At 40.5% G+C, this 25,879-nt stretch overlaps 1 protein-coding gene and 1 long non-coding RNA gene across 4 annotated transcripts in view; one reads left to right on the forward strand and one right to left on the reverse strand.

Annotated features, from left to right (window-relative positions):
* Positions 1-866: 866 nt before the first annotated feature.
* Positions 867-19,927, reverse strand: nrf1 (nuclear respiratory factor 1). Of its 3 annotated transcripts, none has more exons than XM_040035327.1 (12): positions 19,797-19,927; positions 18,127-18,238; positions 17,830-17,974; positions 17,173-17,287; positions 16,912-17,038; positions 16,349-16,489; positions 13,437-13,595; positions 12,254-12,469; positions 12,062-12,145; positions 10,308-10,465; positions 7,541-7,662; positions 867-2,036 (listed from the first exon to the last, which is right to left on the reverse strand). In XM_040035327.1, exons 2-12 carry the CDS (start codon positions 18,193-18,195, stop codon positions 1,876-1,878), a joined length of 1,497 nt encoding a protein of 498 aa, XP_039891261.1. In that variant the 5' UTR covers positions 18,196-18,238; positions 19,797-19,927; the 3' UTR covers positions 867-1,875. The 3 variants fall into 3 exon arrangements, with proteins under 3 accessions (XP_039891261.1, XP_039891259.1, XP_039891260.1); XM_040035325.1 differs by having other exon boundaries at positions 12,047-12,145; XM_040035326.1 differs by lacking the exon at positions 19,797-19,927 and adding an exon at positions 18,904-19,782 and having other exon boundaries at positions 12,047-12,145.
* Positions 19,928-20,178: 251 nt separating this feature from the next.
* LOC120735727 overlaps positions 20,179-25,879 on the forward strand; it is a 92,452-nt gene continuing 86,751 nt past the window's right edge. Inside the window, exon 1 of the long non-coding RNA XR_005696345.1 lies at positions 20,179-20,771. This is a non-coding gene — a long non-coding RNA (uncharacterized LOC120735727). The remainder of the gene's footprint in view (positions 20,772-25,879) is intronic.

Raw genomic sequence — 25,879 nt, forward strand, 5'->3', positions numbered from 1 at the left:
GCTCACAAATCCCAGGCTTTAAAGCAGAGGTTTCGGGCAGCTTATGATGTAATCAAGGCCCATGTCTGTCACGGGAAAGGTGGGGGGTGCTATAGAGGAGAGTGTGGAGGTTATTGGGCTTTCTGGCAAGTGCACCATTACGGGTAAAAGGTGGAGAAATGTGGTATTTCTCAGATAAAGGTAGAAGGAATGAGGCTGTAAGGTCATCGTAAATCTTTAAAAGTCTGCCCTAAACAAATTATATGCTGAATATGATCATTTTCAAATCCATGTTTTTTTTTCCCCGTGTGATTCACAGAAATATTTTGGTGTTTTAGTGTCTCTATTTTAAGGCCACCTTCCCTTTAAGCCAACTCTTTTCTGATTCTGTCTCTGGCATACAGATAACTTGGAAAGCAAGTGGGTGGAGCTATGTCTGAGATTGCCATATTAGGGATATGATCTCTCACTGATATACAAAGACAAAAGTGAGCATCGTAACACTGAAAAGCACATTTAACTTTGGCTTTACATGTATTGTTAGTAATTTTTTATGGCTATCTTCAGAATTTGAAGTATAAACTATACTGAATCAAATGAATGGCTTGTTATCAGACCTTTACCAAACTTGATGGCATGCTGAAGAGGCGATACAACCATTTGATTCAGCTGTGTTGGAGCAAGGATGCATCTAAAAGCTGCAGGACAGCAGCTGTCGAGGACTGGAGTTGGACACTCCTGCTGTAGGATATTACAAAACCAACCTGCAGATGCCAAAAAGGTTTTTCAGAGCTGACTTTTCACATGTATGTTTGCTGTTAATATGACAAAATCCACTAATTGTTAGGCTTTTGGATCAAGAGTATAATAATACCCGAGAAACTGGATAAATGGTGAACAGCAGCCATTTTATTGGACTTCATTTTTTTCCAAATACACAATTTTGGTGAAAGTCACACCAACTGTTACACCTTCATCAAACAGAGTTGATTCTCGGCAAGCATGGTTTTTTTTCGTGTGGCAAATCCTTTTGTGGATCACAAATAGTGCAGCTTCTGTCCAAGTATGACCAGCTTCCTGTGACATACAAAGTGATGGAGACCACCAAGTCCTGCGTGACATACAAAGGAGTTCATGTTGCAAATAACACGGTTGCCTCCTCGAATCCATGCACTAGGAAAAAAAATTAAAAAAAAAATTTGGTGGACAAAAAGACTGCGTCAGTAAGTCCTCTCCGCCATCCAGCAGTTAAAAAAAAAAAGAAAGTTATCCTGAGTCTTTGCAAAATTTTGGCATGTACTTGGATTACAGTAGAACAAAAAAAGGGGAAAAAAAACCCAACAGGGCAAGACTTTCTGGGAGTGTCTGCATCTCAGATGCTGTGTTGTACAGTGAGAGAATTAGTGAGTTGAGGTGGGAACAGCAATTGTGAATATGGCGAAACACAGGAGTGACTTTCCGACTATGGCACTGAATTCGTCATCCTAAAAACAGAAACAGTTGAGCATGGACAATATAGTGAAAAATCCCAAACAAAGACAAGAGACACACTCAGTGAAACAGGGGTGGCTTTCCTCCCGAGCTTTTTGGTTCATCTTTGTTTTAAGCAAAGGTTAATTGTAAAGAAATAAATACTAAATACTCAACTTCACAGAGCTAAAAAAAACCCAAAAAAACAACCAAAAAAACAACCAAAAAAACAACGCTAAATGGGAAAAATACATCAACAAACGCAATCTCTTTACATAGTAAACACAATGCATTGATAACACACTTCCCCTGCAGATGCACATTTAAAAATATATTTGACATTGTACACAGCATGATGTCTCGGAAAACAGAACAGATAAACAAATCTCCTAGGTGGCCAATCAGTGCTTTCTGCTCCTTCCAAGGTCACTGCTCCAGGGTTACGACCTCCACTGCCTGGCCGTCCAGTGTGACAGTGTTATCTATGCGTGTGGCGACAGGCGCCATTGCAACCTGGACGGGCCGGTTACCCTGGGCAAGGCTGGTGACTACCGTCTGGTACATGCTGACTGGAATCTGGACCAAACCTAAAGGAAAGAAGAGGACAAGTTGGACTTAAACATGCAGCACCAGCATCACTAATACATTTTTTATTAGTTTAAACTGAGTACTTAGGTCACAGGTATGTTAATATTACAGGGAAATCATTCACAGGTGGACACAAGTACCTTTTTTAAATAAACCTATTAGACATTTGAAGATCTTAAACTCCTCACTGGTTACCCAATTCTATTCTACTGTCCTCAGAAATCTTGTTTTTGTTTATGGTGGCTCATTTAGATGCTGGCTAATTTAGAGCGGGTTGTCTAGTATTCATTAGGTTGGTGACTCAATACCCAGCTCCTGCACCTGTATGCAGAAGTATCCATGGGCAAGATTGTGAACCCAAAGTACCCTCCATGCATTTCCATCTAGGTTTGCAGACATGAATTAGTGTTAAAAATGTGTTTGTGAATGCAGATTGCATTGTTAGATTGCTGTGAAGTTGGGGATTTTCACATGGGAGTCTCTAAGGGACTGACTCTGTTTTTGAGATGGCCCAAAGTGGTCATTTTTCTGGATCCACAGTTTATTTGGTTTTGTTTTTCAACCCCACAGGTTGTCAGCTCTTCTGCTAAGAAATTCTGCTTTTACATTCTCTTGCTAGAGGAAATCCCGTTGACGGATTTTATGTTTTACACGGGCCTTTGGGAACCCACCAACTCCAGGTAGTTGTTGGTGACAGGAGGCAGACATGTTACAGAGAAGGCATTTCTGAACAATGACCCAATTGAACGTCCTCGGCTTACTTCCCCCATTCCCAGCTCCGTTTGTGCGTCTCTGCCTGCAGGGATTACTGCTGCAGTCACGTGGTGCTCTGCCCCACCCTGCAAGCTGTCACAGTGTCACAGGCAGGCAAGAAGGTCAGCATAGGGGATGGCAGTGGCTCATACCCACTCCCATTACTGCAAGCTTAGATGCTGGATGTTACAGGCAACCAGTCCACATTACAAATGAATCACTTAAAACACATAACCCAGATGAAACAAGGGTGGATATAATTGTAACTGAGAATAAATAACATTTTGAACAAAATAAGAAAACAATTCATTCAATAATAAAAATGGAACTCTGCTGCCAGGTAAGGTCATAATTGTTGGTCCTCTTTGTGGCCTCTTGCTCACCCCTCTTGACACTTATTTGTGACAGTTTTAAGCTGTGCTAACAGTTATTATGAAGGAAACCTTATAGGGAGCGTGGCTTTGGCCTGGCACAGCAACATAGACCTGGGATGAAGTGCAATCTGTAATTGAAGTGCCACTCGAACATTGTTACTTAGAGATGAAGGGTCATGCCTTGTATAGCTGCGTTTATATATGTGTCTTTGTCAGTGTAAGGCAGGGGTCAGCAACCTTTAACACCCAAAGAGCCATTTGGACCCGGTTTCCACGCAAAAGAAAACACTGTGAGCCGCAAATACTTTTTGACATCTAAAATGAGGATAACACTGTATATATTGTTTTTTACCTTTATGTTTTGTGTGAACAACTAAGGTGTGTTGCTTATGAAATCCATGAAGTGCTACAGAGAAAATTACATTTTATTTATGTAATTAACACATTTTGAACACTTAAAAGAAATATAACAAAAGGAAAGACACCCAGCTGAACTAAAATAATCCAAGTAGCAAACAAAAACTGTTGTGAGCCGTCACCCTCATATCGCCTTTGGGCTTTTGGAGCCTTGACCTAACTTTTAAAAAAATAATTGGAAAAAAAGCACTATGCTGCTAAAAGATGAAAAATACTGCCTAAATATGTATTTTACCTGGTTAATGTGTGTGGCAGGGCGTGGTCTGCAGCGCCGCTGCAGGGGAGGCGGATGCACGTGAGCGGCACCCGCAATCACGCCTCGCCGCCTTAATGTCTGTGCTATCTATGCTGTTGTTGGTATATGTCGGGCTGTGAGCTGAAAAGCTACAGCCGGCTGTATGCGTACAGCAACCGTGTGTGAAAAGTGGTCAATAAAGAGATGCTGAAAAGCATGTTCATGGAAACATCGTCGGGTCTGCCTTGATATGTTTACAATGGGATTTATGCTCCTGAACCTCTGCGCACAGCGTCTGCAAATCGGGGCTGTACGAAGTCACTTTCATCTTTACGCAGGACTGTAAGCTGCCATCTGTGAGGCGTGAGCGGTGTTTGTTTATAACATAGTTCACGGTGGAGAACAGCTGCTGACAATGTGGATCCGAAGATCCATAACTAGCCTACCTTGGGTTGAAAGTCTCGATATATGCACGGCGTTTCGGCGGGTACACCGGCTTCCGCTACTGTGACACTTATTTTGAGCGATGAACAAAATAATAAAATATAATTTTATTTTTATATTTCAATATCACAATAATCTTCCAATTTGGAACTACAAGTTAAAAAAAAAAACTAACATAAATAAAATACACTTCAGCTAAATACTTCTAATTTATTTCCCCAAACCACGAGGAGCCGCACTATAAGGACTAAAGAGCCGCATGCGGCTCCGGAGCCGCAGGTTGCCGACCCCTGGTGTAGGGTTACTACACAAGTCAATCAGCAGTGTAACCTGGCTGGTGCACTTCAAACACCAGTCTTCTCTGCTGTGTAGCACTACAGTGATTAGCGAAGGTCAATAGTTGCGAGAAGGGCTGGATTTGGCAGCTCCGTTAGATGTTTGAGTGAGCTATTACAGCCAAATGGCTCTTCGTGGTTTAGGAAGCAACATGCCAAATAAATAAATAAACAAAGCCTGCAGATGTTAGATTTGAATAAGGTGAATCCCCATTATAGGATATGAATGCAGACGTAGCACCTATTTTTGCATTTGCTCAATGTTTTAACAGGAAACTTTCATGATGATGTTATTTGGTTTTCTAAAATAGTTTGGCAACATGAGGTAATGGATACAATCGTTTTGTAGTCAACAGCCTGGCAATTGTTATAGCCTTTTAACCATTAAACACACCATGTTTCCCAGCTTTGCCTGCTACAGAACCAAACTGATTCCATTGGTTTCTAAAACTCCCACTAACACAAGTCTGATTCGTACTGTGATTTAAACAGAAATTCCATGGGCGCACACACACACACACACACACACACACACACACACACACACGTATATATATCTATATCTATATAAATATAGCAACAGAGCAACAGGGGGTGTCTGCTGACAGCTGGTCAAGTGATTAGACTATGGACTGATAATGGAGTGGATCAAAGCTCTTAAGGAGGGCACAAGAGGGACCTCTTCATGCCCCTGGACTAGTGTACATTGTGTGTTGGTGCATGTTTGTGTGTGTGTAATATGTGTATTGTACTGATCAGATGACATAATAAGTAAAAGATTGACAGCTTGCAGGCTACAAAAGGTTTCCCAATTCAATATCCCGATTCGTTTAAATCAACCAGTGAATCAAATTGTTCAACAACAATAAATACTCAGGATGCAGCTTTGGCAAAATGTTATTGCTTATGAAACATTAGCCTCATGTTTAACCTTGAGGCTACTGACGGAACATATCCACGAAATTGTTGTCAGTGCTATTGAGCAAAGAGGGAAAGCTGTCACTGCAAACTAGCCTAGTCCCAGCAGACACACGGCAATAGCAGCGTTTGCACTATGCATTTACGGAGGGTGAACCTCTAATAACGTGTCATTAAAAGAAGGGACAAGATGACACATAAATACACACCATCTGTCACATCAGCACAGAGCAGATTACGATGTGGGGGCTCAGAGGCCTCGCAGTTGTTCTACGGGTGGGAAGCTTACACTTAGTAAGGCTAATTAGAAAGGCCATTGGCTGGGGAGCGCACACAAACACCAATGGGTAAAATGTAATTGCACACATTTACTGATTAATTTTTTTTATTCTATTGTAAAGTACACATAGAAAACATATTTTAGAAAAATATTCCTCATTCCTTACCGTTTGTCCATGAAAGTCTACCAAGAGAATTTTTTTTAACGTCAAAACTTGCCATTTCATTAGGCACACCTGTTCCAATTCTATTTAGATTCGATTCAATTTTATCTTATTAATTTTAATATAGTGCCAAATCACAACAACAGTCACCTCAAGGTGCTGTTCCACTGGTCAAAAACACTAATATCTAATCAGCCAATTATATGGTAAATGGACTGATTCTTATATAGTGCTTTTCTACTCTCCCAGAGTACTTAAAGTGCTGTATACAACATAAATGGCCTGGTAAATGGCCTGTATTTATATAGCGCTTTACTAGTCCCTAAGGACCCCAAAGCGCTTTACATATCCAGTCATTCACCCATTCACACACACATTCACACACTGGTGATGGCAAGCTACATTGTAGCCACAGCCACCCTGGGGCGCACTGACAGAGGCGAGGCTGCCGGACACTGGCGCCACCGGGCCCTCTGACCACCACCAGTAGGCAACGGGCGAAGTGAACATGCCTCATTCACCCATTCACACCCACTCATACAAGCACTTCTAAACTAAAGTGCAAATTAATCAACATTCACACTCATTCACACTCCGATGAACGCATCAGAGGGCAGCTTGGGGTTAGTATCTTGCCCAAGGATATTTGGCATGCAGACTGGGGAAGCCAAGGATCGAACCTTCCGATCAGTACCTGATCCGCTCTACCACCTGAGCCACAGCCACCCGTGGCAAGCAACTCAATGTAATCAGGCATGTAAACATGGTCAAGATTACTTGCTAAAGTTGAAATTTAGCATAAGAATGAAAAAGAAAGTGACTTTGAGTGTCGTAAGGCTGTGGGTGTCATATATGCTGCTGATCTACTGGGATTTTCCCACACAACCATCTCTATAACGAGCAAGCAGCAGTTCTGAGTAAAATACTTTTTTGATGCCAGAGGTCAGAAGAGAAAGCCAGATTACTTCAAGGTGACAGGAAAGCAGCAGTAAGTCAAATAACCACTCGCTGCAACCAAGGTATGCAGAAGAGCATCTTTGATTGCACAACATGTGGGCTACAGCAGCAGACGATCACATTGGGTGCCACTTATGCCAGCTAACAACAGAATATCAGACTATCTTCTGATAAATGAAAGAATCTGTGTATGTGTGCGTCTGTTTTGCACTTTTCGTGACAACCATTAATCAGACCTACTTTAAACTTGATGGTTGGACTGCAGGGCACCTGAGGAAGTATATTGGCAAGGCTGGAGTCATTCCAGAGAGCGGTAATCTAATCTTTGGGGTCCTCGTAAATAATATAGATAAATTGATTTATGTGGTCGCCAATATAGATAACATAGTTTATATATAAACTACCACTGTTTGATTGTTTGATAATGTTACTAATGTACCTGTGATTGCAGGCACTGCAGTAGTGAGGTAATAACTATGACTTTTCAGACCTTCATTGTCTGTACAGTTTAATGCTGCATACCAAAAAAACACTTGACTTTTTTTATAATTATGTAATTGCTGTAATCTGAGGTGTATTTTATTTTATGTTGCTTCAGTGTTTGCTGTGTTGCTGATAATTGGGTACCTGTGGCATCTTGAACCCCTGCCAGCGCCCCAACAGCAGCTGCCGTCTCTGCCAGGACAATTTGACCTCCGCCTTGTAGTGTGGCTTCTGCCAGCGTCGCTACAGCGTGAGCTGCTGCCTCACTGTAACACACAAATCACAAGTGCACTATATGTAAAAAAACCACCCATATTTCTGTACATGCAATTTCAAATTAAAACACACACAAACAAGAAATTAGGCTTGAAGATGCAATCTCCTGGTACAAAGCCCAAAAGCTCTCTCACGCAGAGTCTGCTCAGAGAGCCAAGGGTTATTAGAGAGATGTGGGGTGAAGACGCAGGAATACATGAGCTATAAGAGGCTTTTCTAGTCTGGACTTACAGAGAATCGGTCACATCACTCCAAAGGACAGGTGCTATGGGTCTAACAAAGCAGTTTTATATACTGGATCTATGCAGCAGAATTACTACTAGCTTATTAGCACACCAGTTTCGCCGCTTTATGATAACCAGGCTTGAGGCAGAAATGTAGAGAGACAGAAAGAAAGGAAGAGGAGATGCGAGAGCTGAGACAACAGATTCTTGATGATGCAATCAAGTGTACCAGAAACGACACCGTTTTTTTGTGCGTTGTTTCATTGTTTAATATGTGAATTTAGATTGGATGTTTAAGCTTGCTGGGGGTTTTGACCATGGCTAATAAATCTTGCATCTCAGGTAATATTTAATCGCACAGAAGGAAAACAGTGAGGATAAGAGGCTCTGCACCTCATCTGTAGCTGGAAAACAGACACAAAATGTTCCAGAGACGGCAGAGTGGAGAGCCCAGAGTAGCTCAGCTCAGGTAAACAGCAGGAAGGGAGGGGAAATGAGAAGGAGGGGGTCTCAGGTGGGTGCAGGTAACAAGCCCCAGTGGGACATACCCATACACATCTGAAATGATTGCCAGGACAGGACTGCAGTGAAAAAAAAATTCTAACATGGCAGTATCTAGGTGACTGACTTCAGAAACAAACTGCTGAAAAAAATGTAATTCAGGAAGTGGGTAGCCAAGGGTTAGCTTCTTTTAACTGCGACCGAAGCCTACAACAAACTATTAACCTGTTATCCTACAGGAACTTTAATTTGTGACTATAATAGGACTGAAAACATTTTTTTCTTTTTCAAACACAGCAGCCTAAATGAAGTAGAGATGTAATGCTGTATATTTATACTCACAACATCTCAAATGCAGCTATTTTAATCTGCTCTTACCTGCATATCAGCAGGTAAGAGCTGTTAGAACGTGAAATATGTGCCTAACAACTGGTTTAATGGTTCTACACCGTGCATGCTGCTGGTATAAAAGGGTACAAGCTAATTACTTAGATGCTGAAACAGGACAAAAAGTATCTCCAGGGAATCCAGTAACCTGCTCTGACACATTTGTCCCATTTTCATCCAGCTGCTTATAGCTGCCTGTGCATTTATGACATTTTTTATACTTGTCAGTGTTTTTTTTTTCTCAGTGAAATTAAAACTTGACATGATAATAACATTTTTTTTGTTTAAAAGGTTCTGGTATTTTCTGGTGACAGCACCAAAACTTTCTTCTCTGTTAACACATTTGTAGGCTTAGGCTTAACAGCATAGGGATGTATCTAAAATCAGGGTTAATGGAATTGAAATTGAAAGAGTGTACGAAAATAAATTTCTTGGAGTGATAATTGATGATAAGCTGAGTTGGAAGTCTCATATAAACCACGTGAAAACAAAAATGTCAAAAACCATTGCTATTCTCTATAAAACAAAGCATGTCCTGAACAAAAAAACATTATACACACTTTATTGTACTCTGTTGCTTCCATATATGACTTACTGTCTGGAGATATGGGGTAATGCATATAAAACGAACACTCTTCATATTTTCAAGTTACAAAAAAAAGCTATAAGAATTATAAACCAATCAAACTATATAGAACCAACTAACATTTTGTTTATTAATCTGAATACCCTGAAATTTTATGATTTAGTTGAATATAAAATGGCACAGATAATGTATAAAGCACAAAATAACTTGCTTTGCCCCAGTACTCAGAAGCTGTTCAAAGTCAGAGAGAGTCAATATGACTTAAGGGGAACAGATTTCTTTAAAAAAAACAAGATAAGGACAAATATAAAGCAGAGATGTGTTTCTGTTAGAGGAGTTAACCTGTGGAATAGTTATGACAGTGATTTAAAAAGGTGTAGTTCATTTTCCTTGTTTAAAAACATGTTTAAAAATAGAGTAATAGAAAAATATATAAATCAAGAATGAAAAGAGCAAAAAGGAGAAAAAAAAAAAACAACCTCTTGATTCTTTTGCTTTGATGTAGTTACTTATCTAAGGTGGAAAGTTTTTTTTTTCTTTGTTTTGTTTTTTTTGTTTGTTTGTTTGTTTGTTTGGTTTTTGCTTTGTTTTATTATTTTCTTCAAGCCCTGTGTACAGGAGCTGCATACAAAAAGATATTTTGTGAAAAGGGTTGGCGTAATAAGCAAATGCTTCAGCCAATACCTTTTGATTAGCCTTGTCTCATGCTTTCTTAAGCTAGGGATGTTAGCTACTATTACAACAGACTATTTTGTAATTTTTTTTTAACCTAAAAGTTGTCTTGAGCAAAGTTTCTCCAGATCTAAGTTTGCATTTTTTAGTCCTGTCCTTGTACCTGGACCGTTTACACTGCGTGCACCCCTTTATAATAGGTTAGAGACCTATTATAATATCTCAGGAATTCACATAACATAATATTCAGCTCTGTCAGAATCACCTGTTCAGTGCCATTGTAACAGTGGCTCCGGGCTGAATCTCTTGGCTAGCAGCGACAGCAGCTTCAGCTAGGGATGCCACTGCCTGCGTGGCCTCTGAAGCTTGAGTCGTTTGGATTGTCATCTCCCCGCCCTGCAGGGTGGCCCAGCTTGGTTCCACCTGGAGGAAAAACAAAGTATATACTTAAGTTTACATACACTTATCAGGGGCATGAATGTCATGGTAATTTTAGGCTTCTTCTTCGAGCTGTTCTTTTACTAGGATTAAACGATTATATAGCAAACATATTTTACATTTTCTCTGTTCCACACAGGGTCAAAATTATACACACAGGCCAAAATATGAACATACGCTCACAACACACTAACAGGATTTGTTGAAGTTTCAACAATGTGTTTTAACTTGACGAGGTCAATTAATTCTTGCTAGTGTTCATTATTTAACTACAGCTGGTAGAAATGACCAATACTCAGAACAATGGGAAAGTCCAAGTAACTCAGTGAAAATCTTAAAAAGGAAAATTGTAGATTTCCACAAATTGGGAAGATCTCTTGGAGCCATTTCTAAATAACTAAAGATTTCATCAGTTCAAATGGTTTTATGCAAGAACAAGTTTTTCCGATTTTCACCCTTTTGCCAACTTGGAAGAACACCCAAACTGTCCCCCCTGATGAGAGGTAATTGTAGCCGTCGCATAGAGAATGCTGGCCTGTGTAAAGGGTGGAAATATAGAAGATATGGACTACAATTGCTCATGAATGTTCAGTAGAAAGGCGCACACGGTATGTTGGTGCATTTACTTTGTGTGTATGTTTTATTTGAGTTGTAATTTTTGTTCTGCTGATGTAATATCCGTGTTTTTCATTGATCATTTCACCATAGTTTTTCACGGTGTTTGCTGGTGAAAAGAAGATTAAAATACTGGCTGAACATCAGTTGGAGCTTGGCCCTTTATTCTACTTCGAACATGAAAAACCTTCAGGAGCAGTTACAGTAATTGTTTGGGATATTCAGAAAGAACCCAGGAACCACCAACGCTCAAGCCTGCCATGAGCTGGAAACTGCTGGAACACCAGCGTCACTGTCAAGCATGATGGTGGTAGCATCATGCGCTAGTGCTATTTGGTAATCAGTGGTACTTGTACATTACACAATGTGGATCGAATAAATAAGACTACCTCCAAGTTCTTTAAATCAGAACAGTTCAAACTTCGACACAGGTTTTCTAACAGGGCAATGATATATCAAAACTAATTTTAGAGTGCAGAAAACAGGCTGACGACATAAAGCTTTTGTAATGGCCCAACCTCAACCCTACTGAAAGCTTTTGGACCACTAACCAATTTAAATGAACAAGAAGAGTGTTAAATATCCAGCCACGTCTAATGCCAGAAGCTTGCAATGGTAAGCAAAATGGTCTGGTCAAGGTGCAATATGCTAAGCTACCAAATATTAGTTGGATATATGTAATATATATGAGCCTGCATGTATACATTTGGCCCTGTGTGGATTTACACTTCTGACCATAAGTGTAGATGAACATTAGCAATGAGGTAATGAGACTGAGCAAATATTGCCGGTATTAGATTGATGGACTTGTGGCTTTAGTTTTGATTTTGTGGTATTAAATAGAGTGCATTTTTAAGAGGCTATGTGTGCAGTAAATAACTTAATGTGTTTCAGTATGGTTTTTGATAAAAGAACGATTTCTAGGCACGTTTGAACGCATGTGGGTGTTACCTCTCCCTCAGTTACCGTTGAGTAGTTAACTTGTGCAACTGTCACACCAGGCAGCTCCGACGCATCCGCAAGAGTGGCAACTGTGTGTCCTGTACCGACCTGAAAACAATACATTTCCACCAAGTGCATTAGGCTCTGTAAAAAACAACAAGAGGGGCAGAAACTCCCACTCAGGAGTATAAAAGCCATGCAGTGAATAAAACGCACCTGGATAAGCGAGACTGTTCCATCTGGATTGTTGATGGTCTGTACCACGGTTTGTGAGGGCACAAGGTGAGCGATACTTTGTGCAGTGGTCAGGTGGTGCTGGGTGGTGGTTGCCGTGGTTACCTGCTGGTCTTCAAAAGCATATAATAGATCCTCACGGCCATGCTGCTTATAGCAGTTCTTCACTATGGTTCGCAACGCCTGCGTCCAAGAGACCTGAGGAAGTACAGACACAATTCAATGTCTGCAAAAATTCTTAAGACTGATGACTCTAAGGCATGGTACATCTCTTAATATAATCAGATGATAAATATGAATTATGTACAATGGGATTAAATTAAACCGTAATAATGAATAGACATGCGCCTGTTTCCTTTGCTCTAAAGCTATCTCAGAAGATACACAGAAAACACAAAATAAATGACAGAAAAGGTGTTAACAGCTGTGCTGGTTCTACTAAAAGTGCATAGACTTGGCTTACCAGCACCTCTAAAGCCTGTTCTTCTCATGCTATATTAAGAGGAAAAAATAATGAGCTTCAAAGGTGTGCATTAGCTGTAGCTTCATATTTAAAGTGTTGATTCATGAGTTGTAGCAATTTTCCTTGAGGTCTGCAAAACAATTTACTACTATATTCTGCTGTATGTATGCTAATAAAACAAGCTTACTGTATCTTTTACTCCTTCATATGGTATCTTTGCATCTTTCTCTGGTATGTTACATCATATGACACCAATCTATCTTAAAGCAACTTGTGTCACTAAGGGAGCAATGATCCAAATCCTAAAGTTGTCTAGGATGGCTTAGTAGTTAGAACTACTAGTTCTAAGTTAACCAAATATGGGCATTTCCCAAAATGCCATCAACTATGTCTTTAAGGACTGTTATCACTGTCACTGAATTACACGTGGCAGGTGACTCTTGCAAAGGCAAGAGCTCTGGATCTTTAGACACCACCAAACAGAACTAGCTAATGTAACAGAACAGGATTAAAACACTGTGTAAAAAGAATCTTTCTCATGGGTGTACAATACAACATCTGTTTAGTTTGTTGTCACTTTCGGATCTATAAAAATCTTTTGTTGTTGAGGGATCTGTACTCACAAGCTACATTCATTTTGTGCACTTACAACCTTGTACTCTTTCCCAGCAAAATATCACGTTATACTAGTGTTTGTCTTACTCTCTGTTTCTGCTCCTCTGTGCGCACATCACTGCGAACGTTGGCCCAGGGGATGTCGTCGGGCCACCACACTGGCTTGCAGCTCTCTTTACCCCAGCCAGGCTTCCCTCTGCCTGTTGAGTACTTCAACATCTCTGGGATAAATGCTCGCAGCTGTGCCTAAAGGAAAATAAAAGAGGAAAAAAAATGCATGGAAAAAACTGATTATATAGACAGAAATATAATGTGCAAAGCTGCAGGGCATACACGCCCTTGAGCAGGCTGCGAGAGGCGTGCATTAGGTACCTGCAGCATGTGCTGAGGTGGTCAAGGCCTGAAAATAGAAACAGACCTTCTAAAAGGAGAACAATGGGGTCAGGTTTACTAACAGACCAATCTATGGCTATGGCTCCAGCCTGACGTATCAGACAGACACTGCGAGCACATCAGAGGTGATCCAACAGACAGCCTGTTCCAACAAAGGCTCCAGGACACTGAGCAGAGGTATTAACAAGGACGAGACAGTCAGTATTGTTAAAAATTAAAATTGACTGTCAAACAAGGGCACTGCATTAAGTCTGTGCTAATAGGTGCACTGTACAGACTTATTTCTTTATTGTCAACAGACTCTATCAAGACGGTATCAAGATGGGGTGGCTGTAGCTCAGGAGGTAGAGCAGGTAACCTACTGATCGGAAGGTTAGTGGTTCAATCCCTGGCTCCTCCAGTTTGTATGCCAAGGATCCTTGGGCAAGATACTAACCCCAAGTTGCTCTCCGATGCATCCATCAGAGTGTGAATGTTTGTTAGGAAGCACTAAAAGCTTAGAAGAAACGTGAATGTGGCATGTTGTATAGATGTAAGAATCAGTCCATTTATCAAGTGCTTGTCCACCGTTTTGGAATATCTTACAATGAAGTAAAAAGTGCTGATTTTGCAGGTGACCAGCTGGTGAAAATGTTGTTGCGCTAAAAGCTAAAAATCCGAGCTTTATGGTGCATCTAGTTTCTAAACTTGAATAACAGCTGCCTGACAAGGTGAAAAAGCGAGCGGATGACGTTCTTAATCTCATCTGATTTGCTTGTTATCGATCGTCTGTATGCATACTTCATGTGCAGTAGTGAGTGGCACGCATACGCACTGCCCATCATGTCGACAGAGCCCGAGCAGGCGCGCGCTTACACTCGCTGACATGCCGAGGTGGGGGTTTAGTGCCAGTGTCCTCGGCGTCCCGGTAATATGCAAGCATCACCGGGGGATTATATTGCACAATGAGGCACTGCAGCGTCCGCCTGCCTTGACATCACAAGCTAAATTTGGTTCCGGGAGAAATAAATCCCTCCCTCCTCCCCGTTAGGCCCCCCTTTTCTAACTCACAGTCACACAGCTCCTCAGTGCATCACGCAAACAGATATGAGAAAATGGATCTTGATAGAAAATGGAGTGTCGGTGCTTCGCGCCAGCTTTCGAACAACAAACCCTCCACGTAATGGAGCTCCACCAGAGCCAACACTAGCTCAGCAACCTGCATTAACCTGCGAAAAAGCCTTGTAGGAAAATTATTCTCCCATTTACACCTGCGATGATGTGGACGTATGTAGATGTATGTGTGCAAGGCCAGATGGCCAAATTACAGTGGCTAGCGAGTTAAGTGGCATGTTGCCCTCGCACCCACCACCCCACCCCAATCCTAATCCTCCAAGCAGTGGTCCAATCAGACTTCAGGAAGGCTGTTATGTTGCTGGGTTCCTGAACCTAACAAGGCAAGGGGGTAATTATGAGCTCAAGCTAGTCGTGGGATCACCTGCTACAGATGCTCCATATATCTGACAGACTAGGGCCTCTGCTTAACCTCATTTGGGATTTCTTCAGCTGTATAAAATTCTACTGCAGATATCCTTTTAGAAGACATGTTTCTGATACGAACTGGGTGTCTCTACTAAATTAGCTTCCTCTCATCTCATTCCTTGGCCAAGGTTTACTAGCTTTTCCCAGAAGGACTAAACAACTTCCTGTTTCCAACGCGCAGCACACACATATCTGTAAAAAACACCCACCCCCACACCTTTCCACCCGGCTTGTCGAAATTGAGTGAGGCAACAGGTTACTCGCGATAATCTCATCCTACTACTTCCAGAAAAACAAGCTCCAACTAACACCTGGCCTCCAAGGATTCATCCGGCACTGGGATTGGCTAACGCGCGCCGAGGGTTGTGGATCGTCTCTGAGGGCCACTGTCATGCTGCCTACTGTGACGATGATCTAGAGAATGCGTCAGCAGCACTGGGACGGCAGAGTAAACAAGCCATGCTCCCCTGGGCTGAAAAGAAAATTCAGGCCTGCGACTGGTACTAACGCTACGATGAACGGCCTACAATGGCTGCTCTGCTTATCAAAGAGAAGGATTAGCTTTTTCTCAGATTAGAGTTTATTTTAATGGTGATGCTGCTCTTCAGGATGAGAATAAATGCATGACTGCTGAATAGATTAATCAAAAACATCAAAAATGAGCTAGTGGACAACACACCTACAAATAAGCATTTGACCTTGCTACATGTAGTTAGCTAAGCTCTTCCTCTCACTAGTTATAAGACATAGTTTAAACTTTCTGGTTTGTTAGCGGCTGGTGCCCTCTGCTGGGAGTAGTGTGTGTGTGTATTAGTGAATTTGTACAAAGGAAAAAGAGAGTAAACCTTAGCACTTCTAGAGAATAGAGAGAAGGCCTTATTTAGATTTCTGCGGGGAAACTTTGTAGAGCCTACAGCATACATGTAAGTGGCTGAGGTTGTTGCTGGCAATTCCTATATTGATTTTATTGTCCTTTAAATTGACATGATGATTGTTATTCTCTCACTGATAAATTCGAGTTTGCAGTTAAGACGTAGCTACGGCGTAGATTCCCCACTAAAGAATAAATCCGCAGTAAGCCTTACCTGGGTCATCTTATCCACAGAGACGGGGATGCCATCAATTGTGAGCGGGGGCAGCTCTGAGGCGAGTTCTCCACCTGCAGGGGCATGTTCAGCCAGGGCGTTCTCCAGGTCCTCCAACAACATGCTCTTATACTTTCTTACCTAGTATCCATGAAAGATACATCACAGTGTGTCAGCCTGAGCTTTTAAGAGTGATAGCAGGTTTAAATAAATCACTGAAGAAAACATTTGCTAGTAGATACCTGGACAAAGATAAGTAACTACATGGCTTTTTTGGTTATGTTATTAAGACAAAATCAACATGGCCTTTAATAAATTATGATTAGCTATAAAATTATGAGTATTTTTAATACACAAATAGTTTTTAGGAAGAAAGATGTAAAGCAGATTCAGTTTATCTAACATGCAGTGTATACTTATGACAAGGGAAACACTGCATACGCGTGAATGACTGAGAGGGCTTCACTGAAATAAATGAAGGAGAACACTGAAGTTTGGTGTGATGGTAAGTTTCACTCTGTTACAATCTATTGCTTTCTACCTGCTCTATTTATAAGACTTACCACATTCTCCAGAGGAGCAGCACCAAACACCTTGAACACAGGGTTGGGTTTGGAGGGGGAGATGCACAACACTATGGCTTGTTGGCCCACTCTAGTGGTGTACTCATCCAACGTGGCTCGCAGTTTCCTGTTAACAAACACCATCCTTTACTTCTGTGTTCAGATTAAAAGCTACAAAGCACAACAACAATTCTACCCTAGGAGCTGAGCGAGGGATATTTTGGTCACCGTAGCTGCTGTCAGAAAAGCTATTAGATCCACCTGAGCAGACGAGTCTGCTGTCTCTTACGGATGGAAGGGTTGGATTCAAAGATATGAGGCCTTTTTCTTTTCTTCCCAGTTGCTACAGCAGCAGCAGCTGCCATACCCACTGGCCCTGAAAGAAAGAGGAGGAGGAGAGATTTTACCAAAGGTAAAAAGAGACAAAGTATTTTCCTTCTCTGATTTGAGCTTTTAAAGCCCATGTGGTTGTTACTGTTTATTGTTCTCTTTTTTTAAATCTAAAATATGTTTTTAAAAAGACATGAAAGAGCATTTCACCGATTTAATTTCAAATCATGTCAACTTTAAGGGATAAAGATGGAAAAAAAAAAAACATGGCAGAGGCTTGACAAAGGCAACACTGCCTACACAACTAATCCACTGGCGCCACCTGTTGCTCAATTGAAAGCATTTTGCTTAAATTATGGCGTTATGGGATTTACCAGGCTTGTATAATTAATCATAGCTGCTAAGAAGAATAAAAAAAATAAACAAAAAATGGTCTGTTGTAAGGAGTTGACCGTCTAATTTGCCACAAACTTTGCAACCTTAATAACAATTATCAACATAAGTCTACAGGTCGTGAAGCACTTCTGCTTGTAACTTTGATCAGACCCAACTAACACACTCTGGAAACAGCACAGAGTTTAGACTCACCTGCAGCAGCCAGGTGAGCTGTGACCTCATCAGTGCCAGCCGAGTTGAGGATGTCTGTGTCATCATATGGATCGTCATCTGGCGAGGAGGTCGAGTCTTCCTCAGCGCTCATCATGGATGTGTCAGTCAAGGTGGTCACATGTACCTATACACGAATCAATGAATGAATGAACCTGGGACTTGCACTTTAGTGGGGCGTTGAGATTTCTGATCTGGGTCGGTAATTTAACAAGATGAGTGATTAATATCAGTAAATTTGTTTCTAATTTACACCATTTATTATGTTTGTAAATGCACCTGCTGGCTGACAGCGCTAGCCTCAATGGTGGTCATGTGCTCTGTCTGGTGAACGGAGTGCTCATCCATTATCAGCCAGCTGGTCTACACAGCTAGGTCCACAGTACAGTTACTGAGGAAAGAAAGAGGGAAGTGATCAAAGCACATCAAATTTAACAAATACTGATATGTTATCTTAACAAGACAATATGCTGATATTTATTTATACACTTAAATGAATTCATATGCACCAAGAATTTGGAAGTGTTACGGTATTTCAGACAAAACTGTGACCATGCACAGCTGCCACTGTCATTTATTTTTACAGGGAGAGCTGTCTGATGAAGATAGATGCTATGGTGTCTTTGTGTTTGTGCTTAGTGCACCACTGCCACTCTGCCTCCAGAGGACGTCATACTGCATTAATAGGGAATTTCATTTGGAAGAGTATTGTCTGAAAAGAACGTTTCATTTTTTTCCACTCTTGTCTGACTGTACCACTTTCACTCTGCCCATAGAGGGCACTTATGTTAGGTGTTACAGGTGATGAATTTGAAAGATGTGCATTCCACCCAGTAATAGATAGCTTAGCACAACTTATTTACAAATCACAATTTAATGTCCAACTAAAGGGTCTTTAAAATTGTTGTCACAGTATGGGAAACTCCATATTAATTTGGAAAACTGGATATGTGAATATGTGGAGTTACACTGTAGTGTGGCTGAGGAAAAATAAACATATATTGCACACTAACACACACACAAATGCTTATGTTCACTCCAAATCAATCAACTTACAGCGGTTAAAAGGTTTATGAATAAATGAAAGGAGACCGTTTCATGTAGATAACCTGCTTCATTGATACAGTGCAAAGATGATTTATAGAATAGTTTTATAATCATGTATCTGCACACACTGTTTTAACTTTTACAGTGGCCTACAAGAACGTCAATACTGGCCCCCCACCAAAATAAAAAATAAAATAAAAAATACATAAATAAATGCAACTGAAATTCAGGTCATTCATTTCAGTCTAATATATTTATTGCCAGCTGCAGTACATGAAGTCTAGACACTGAGGAGACCAGTGATGCACGAAACGCACAACTCCACAAGAATGTGTATGTGTAACCAATTTAGTGACCTGCAACCAGCTTAATTTTGCACAGGACCGGATAAAGAATTGATCGTGCCAGACAGTAATGTACAGTTAGCCGGATCTGCCGGTCTACTGTCAACGACTGCTTCACTGAGCTAAGCTAGCAATGCCCTACATTCAGCTAATTAGCTGCCTAGCTAACCATTTGGCGGTATAAAGCCGGTCGTCTAAAATAACACGAATTCTGCCAACAATTTTCCACGTTCAGACACTAAACAGAACGATTACAGGGCGCAATGAAAGCCATCCTAATGTAGCAGCTAGCACGAAACCCGCGCAAAAAAAATCACACAAAAACATAGCGCCATAACAGGCCCGGGCCTGTGGGCTCATCCTCAGCTATTCTTCTCTCTCCGAGGTTGAAGTCGATACGCGCCTAGATCACGATTCCCCCCAAAAACAGATTTAAAATACAATCCGACTCCAGTCAACATCTAAACAATCTGCATCGTTCACCCCAACGCTGCCGGGTTCGATGATGCGGCTGCGCCGGGGCTGAAATAGATGGAGATTGCGCGGTAGGGCACTAACCTCAGAGCGGCTGCGCTACTTCGGGCCTGCGCCGTACAGCGGGGATGGAGCCGAGCTTTAATGGAGGACAGAGGGGAGCCAGCACCAAACACAACTAACAGACCGCACACAACAGTGAGCTGCACTAGTGATGCTTTCAAGTGCCTGCCGCGCAACCGTAACAGTAATACACAAGAACTGAAACTACAATAACAAACGTGCACATAAATACTTTGTAGACATTGTTTCATTGTTTTCTTTAAACTGATTCTAGTTAACAACTCATTGACGATGTGTCAACCTGACATAAATATTAAACATACCTTCACTTTTTATTATGTCAGTTTTTAAATTCTCGATTTTTTTAATGAACCCCTACAAAACTGTTGAAAATAAATACGTACTATATTCAGAGCCTTTATTATGTTTTTTTCGAGAGGGAAAAGTAATTAAAAATGAATGAGGGCATGGAAATATGAAACATAAAGTTTATCTTAGTAAATAAAAGATCAAACTAAGTAGTTTTTGCTGATTTTCCACGTTTAGAAAACCTGGACGTCACTAAATGTCCAGTTTAATATAACACGGACCTTTTTTCATTGCAATGAAGCCCATAGCTTACGATTCTGCACTGAAAACTAACTTTTCCTGTACTCATTGAACGCCACATAAGACCTGTCGAACCACGCCCCTTTCTATTCAACGGCGGCAGGCGCCAGAAGATGGTCGTTATTCAAAAGTGGTCTAATCCGGTTTGGCAACAAACAAACACGAAACCACAAAAAAAATAAAGTATCTTTATTTTGTGTTAATAAAAGCTACTCCCCTACTCAGACCCCATCATTACCAAGTAAAATAAACCAACAGAAAACCCCCCAACAACAATAGGCTAGACCAAACCAAGATTTCCAATTTACTGTAATTAGCAACTCCTGTGGTCCTGTGACATAGAGATGCCAGGCTGCTTTCTGTAATGAACATAGATTCTTCGAAGAGGTTAGTCGACTAAGCTGTTACTCGTTCATTTTCTCGTGTTTATTTCTTTCCCTAATAATACACAACTAATTTGCACAACTTTAATTATGAGACTTATGCAAAGTTTTACGCGGAAACATAGCAAGATTGGGCAGTAGCTGAAGGATAGCATTTGAACCAGTTAACACAGATTACAGAAAATCATCCACCCAGATCAGTGATAAAATCGAAGAAAATTTGAATTCAGATTACACTGTCAAGAGTTTTGCTATGCCGATTTTAAGTAAGAAAACTTGAAACATGAACCTATAAGATGCACGCTACAGGGTAAACATGCAGCTTTTTGTATTTTATTTGTTAGAAATCTTTCATTAATTTGAATTAAAGCATTTTTGTGCAACTCAAAAATAAAGTTAAAAATTAATTAGGTTTCTTTGTTGTTTTTAATACCAACCATTCAGTGCTTCTGAGCTTTCTGCAGCGTTCTCTGTATCAGTGGCAGATATTAAAGTGAAGTTTAAGATACTGCAACCCTGAACACAGTTGGTGTCTTAAACACCTGGTGGGAGAGTGAGCTACACGGATAAAGAGGCAAGTTTCTCGTGCACTTATATTTAATTTCATACGTCCTCATGGGGGCAGTGTTGCATTACAAATCAGTCATGGAGCTGAGCTCTTCAAGTTTGTTGTAACAGGAGATGGCAGTAGGGCATCATTGATACGGCCCTCTGCAGGTGCCCTGGCATGTATTCAAGATGATGGATGTTTTACATTAGTGTGTGATGACAGCAGCTTATGTTTGTGTCTCACTAAATGTCAGCAAGTATCATATTAAAAAATCTGGCAGGAGAGCTGCAGAGTGTGATCCTGCGTTTTACAGCTTCCATACTGTGTAGCTGACCTTCAATCCTCGCTGTCTCACTGTCATCCCTCTCTGTCTTACTTTGCTTTCTACAGACAGACATGTGTTTTCATTGTTTCCTAAAGCTTCACAATGGATCTTTATATAGAAAGAAAAAGTGTGTGTGTTTTCCTTGCTGTTCCACACAACATGCGTTGAAATTTTAAGAAGAATTTGTTGGATTTTCTTTGTGAAAAAGTCAGCCTTTAGCTATATTGTTTGCCTGGACTTTTATTCAGTTTTCTGACTCAGGAGGTCATTTAAACATATTTTTTTGTGGTAACTAACTTGCACTCTGGTGCATAGATCATTTTAGCAGAGTCATAACTGCTCACAAATAATTTTTATGCCATTCACAGAAGTTGTTTCTCAAGGGCACTGCAGTGTGAAGCAATATCCTTGAAATAGGTGATGATGTCACATAGATGGACTGAAAAGCTGGAGAATGTAGAAGAAGCAAGGTGCTATTATTTGGCCCTATTCTACTTTCTCTATCATGGGCTATGGTTGGGTATAGATAAGGTTTACAGCCTGGGGGTCTGGAATCAATAATGGATGTAATTGGTGAGCTGGAAGTGAAGATAATTGAAGGTAATTGTGTGGACCGTCACCAGCTTTGTCGAGAGGTCAAGTTATCGAAGACGAGAAGATGGCGGGGATGGTAAATCACTCTCTCTCCCCTAGACCTCCTACTGTATACCTATTGTTTACAGCATTACTTAGTAATAACACCTTTGCATTTTATTGACTTTCTTTTTCAAAGCTGAAACAATAGTTCCAAGAATGTGTTCGTCTTCACGTAAGTTGTTATATTTGCTCAGAAAAAGCTATATGACCTTGTAGTAAACTAGATCTTTTGCATCTTTGGGCCTTTTGGTGTAAAGGTACAATTTACAGATGTTAGATTTTAAGGTTGTGCTGTTTGTAGTGGACGCTTTACAAGCACGTTGTTACCATTCATACTCTCAACTCTGTATAATGCCAAACAGATCAGATATTTCCTTGTATCAGCAGCCTCACCCTTCTGCTGTTCAAACTTTCTGTTTATGAGGGGGACCCAATTAGAAGAAAGTTGGCTTGAAGTTACAGTAACCTGTTTCAGACACTGCATAGCCTGAGGGGCTGCATCAACGCCTAGTATAAGATGATTTTCATTTCTACTTGACTGGATTACTGCAACATCCTTTTTGCAGGGCTTCCTAAAACAACGTTCAGTAAGCTGTAGCTTATTCAGAAGTCTGCTGCAAGGGCATTAATGGAAACCAATAACAGATACTGGCTTCCAGAATCCTACAGAATTGATTTAAAAATATTTTATTTATATAAACAAATCTTAAATGGTCTGACAGTTAATCACTTTACATCCGAGTTTGCCTTCTTAGATCTTCCACTGCCAAACTGTTAGCTACGCAGTACTCCTCACAGAAAAAAATTGGGGATGCAGCTTTTGCACATTATACCCACAAACTCTGAAACAGCCTCTCCCTCAAAATATTAGAGAAGTAGACTGTAAGGCCAATTTCAAGAAACTGTTAAAAACATGCTTTAAATCTGGTATTCAACTAGTATTTCCACTTAATAATAATACCACTGTCAGTTCTGGTGAGACTCGATTCAGTAGTCTGGGAGATACGGCGCAAAGTTCTTCTACTTCTAAGTTTGCTTCTTCATTATATTTTTCCTTGTTTTTTTTGTGGGACTTTATGTATTATTTATTTTTATGTATGAGCTGTTTATAAACTCGTGGGTGTGCATATATGCATTTTTAATGGGTTGTTCATTTGTTAAATATCTCTTTTAATATATTTATCAACCTCCTTAACCCCCAGAAAAGCCCTTTGAACCCATACATGTTATATTGGGCTATACAAATAACTGAAGTGGATTCATGTTTATTTTGAACTGTGAATCATAAAAAGGCACGGTACTAGAGTGCAAAGATAAAGAATGGAAATTCTGGAAAACAGCATAATAGATATCAGTCTTTTTAATTTTTATCTGGAAGAAAATTGTGCAGCCACTTCATTTAGTCACCTGATATGTGCATGTTTTCATTTTTTTGTCAGTACAACCAGTGCAGTTGTAATGCTGGCCCATAAAGCAGTGAACTGATGCACTATTTTGGCAGCCTTCATTAAGAATATGGTGTAAAATGGTGTAAATGTTTAATTTAAAAATGTCTGCTAGTCAATATAATTCAAGAATCACAGTGCAAAAACTTATGGCCAGTGCATATGTAGATGCTCAGAGTAACTGGTATGCTCTGAGTCTCTTTGGCATTGTGTATTGGACTAAAGCAACTCATAGAATATTAATTAAATTCTTTCATAGATTCTTTTCTCCCAGTGAACTTTCCAGGGGCAGAGAAGTGTTTTAACACTTAAACTCCCAGGTGAAATGTGTTCTATGGTCAGCAGGGGGCACTGCAGTACTGTGCATTAACTCAAATCTCAACCTCTGCAAAAACTTCACTGGTGCTCTGCAGAGTCATGGCCACTGAATGATATGACACTTTCATTCATATTTCACTCTAAGAACATTCAGCGATTACTCCCATCTTATAGCTTGGAGTAAAAGGATTCCAAGATCTACACTCTCTTATCTTTCTGTAGATTATATCTGCTTTAACACCGTAGCATTTTACAGTCCAATTGGTGTTCTGTTTCAGATAATGCATTTTTGTTTTAAGTTGTCATTAGTGATAGATAAATGAAGGAATGTATCAATCATAACCTTGAACACTCACAATACACTATGGTTGTGTACTCAATGTAAAAAATAACATTATTGTAGTTCTGCTCTTCTTTGACAATGCAATGTTCAGTATAGACTTCCTGTTAATTTTTTTCTTAGTTTAAAAAAAACAAACCAATATTTTTATGTAAATAAGATTTACATTTTCATTGTAGGTTATAGTCCTTTAACGTACTTAAAGAACCTGTTGAATGCGTACTGTAGATACAATTTAACAGCTTTACAGTATTTGTAAGCATCACTTGTGCAGCTGTAAAAGTTAAAATTCTGAAAAAGGTGTCTTGTACCAACTCTGGATGTACTTACTTTAATATATTATAACTAGTTTAGTCAGAATGGCAGAAATAAGCCTCTTCCCAAGGGTGGCTTGGCTCTCCCTTGGAGAAAGGGTGAAGAGTTCAGTCATTCAGGAGGGACTCGGACTAGAGCTGCTACTCTCCCAACTCAAAAGGAGCCAGTTCAGATTTTTTTTGGGCATCTGACTAGGATGCCTTCTGGACACCACCTAGTGAAGGTATTCTGGGCATGTCCTACCGGGAAGAGGCTGCAGGGCAGACCCAGGACATGCTACAGAGATGATGTCTCTCGGCTGGCTTGGGATCGTCTTGGTGTGCCCCTAGATGAACTGGAGGAGGTGGGGCCAGTGTTACGTCCCCTGGCTAGTCTAGGGGGTGAAGGGACGAACATAAAGGTGGATAGTGAAGGAGGAGCCAAGATGGTAACTTTAAAAGGTTTATTTAATGCTGGTGATGAGATTTGGGTTCAGACTGAGGTATAACTTCAGGGAGAGCCAAGGCCAACATAACAAACAAAACATCCCTGATGTAAAAATAAAAGAAACTTGCCTAACTCCAAAGAAAACAAAATATACAACCTATAACCATAACCTACCTAACAACACATAAACTGGAGAAAATGGGATGTCAAAACAAAAGGCAGCTCTCCCCTACAAGCAGTCTGAACATGAAAACAAAAATGCACATAAAAGTCACAAAGGCATGCAAGCCTGCACAGGTATGGCAATCAAAATGACCAAAGGGCACAGAAACACAGCTCCACAGGCCTTAAGTAGTGCTCCGCTGATTAACAATTATCTGGACTCTGAGCGGCATCCAATCAGGACGGAGGAGGTGGAGCCTAGACAAAACAAAGAGTTAGTAGGGAGAAGAGACATCCTCCTGGGGGATGTAACACCAGGAAGAGGGGGAGTGCTGGGTTTTTCTGTTTAGACCCGGATAAGTGGTAGAAGATGAATTGATTGGTAGCTTAGTTAGTTTAATGTTAGCATATGAAGCAGCATAATTGCAGAAATCTCAGGCCTTTTTAAAAAATGTTTTTTTTTTCTTAGAACTGTCTTAAAGCCTACAAAGAACATGTAAACATTTCAAAGTGAACACAAGAAATCCAACAGGAGCAGTGGTTGTGTTGACAAACAAAAATGTGAAAAATTTTAGGTGCATTATACGGCATCAGT

The sequence above is a fragment of the Simochromis diagramma genome, unplaced genomic scaffold, assembly GCF_900408965.1.
Source record: "Simochromis diagramma unplaced genomic scaffold, fSimDia1.1 OVJJ01000816.1, whole genome shotgun sequence".
Lineage (NCBI taxonomy): Eukaryota > Metazoa > Chordata > Actinopteri > Cichliformes > Cichlidae > Simochromis > Simochromis diagramma.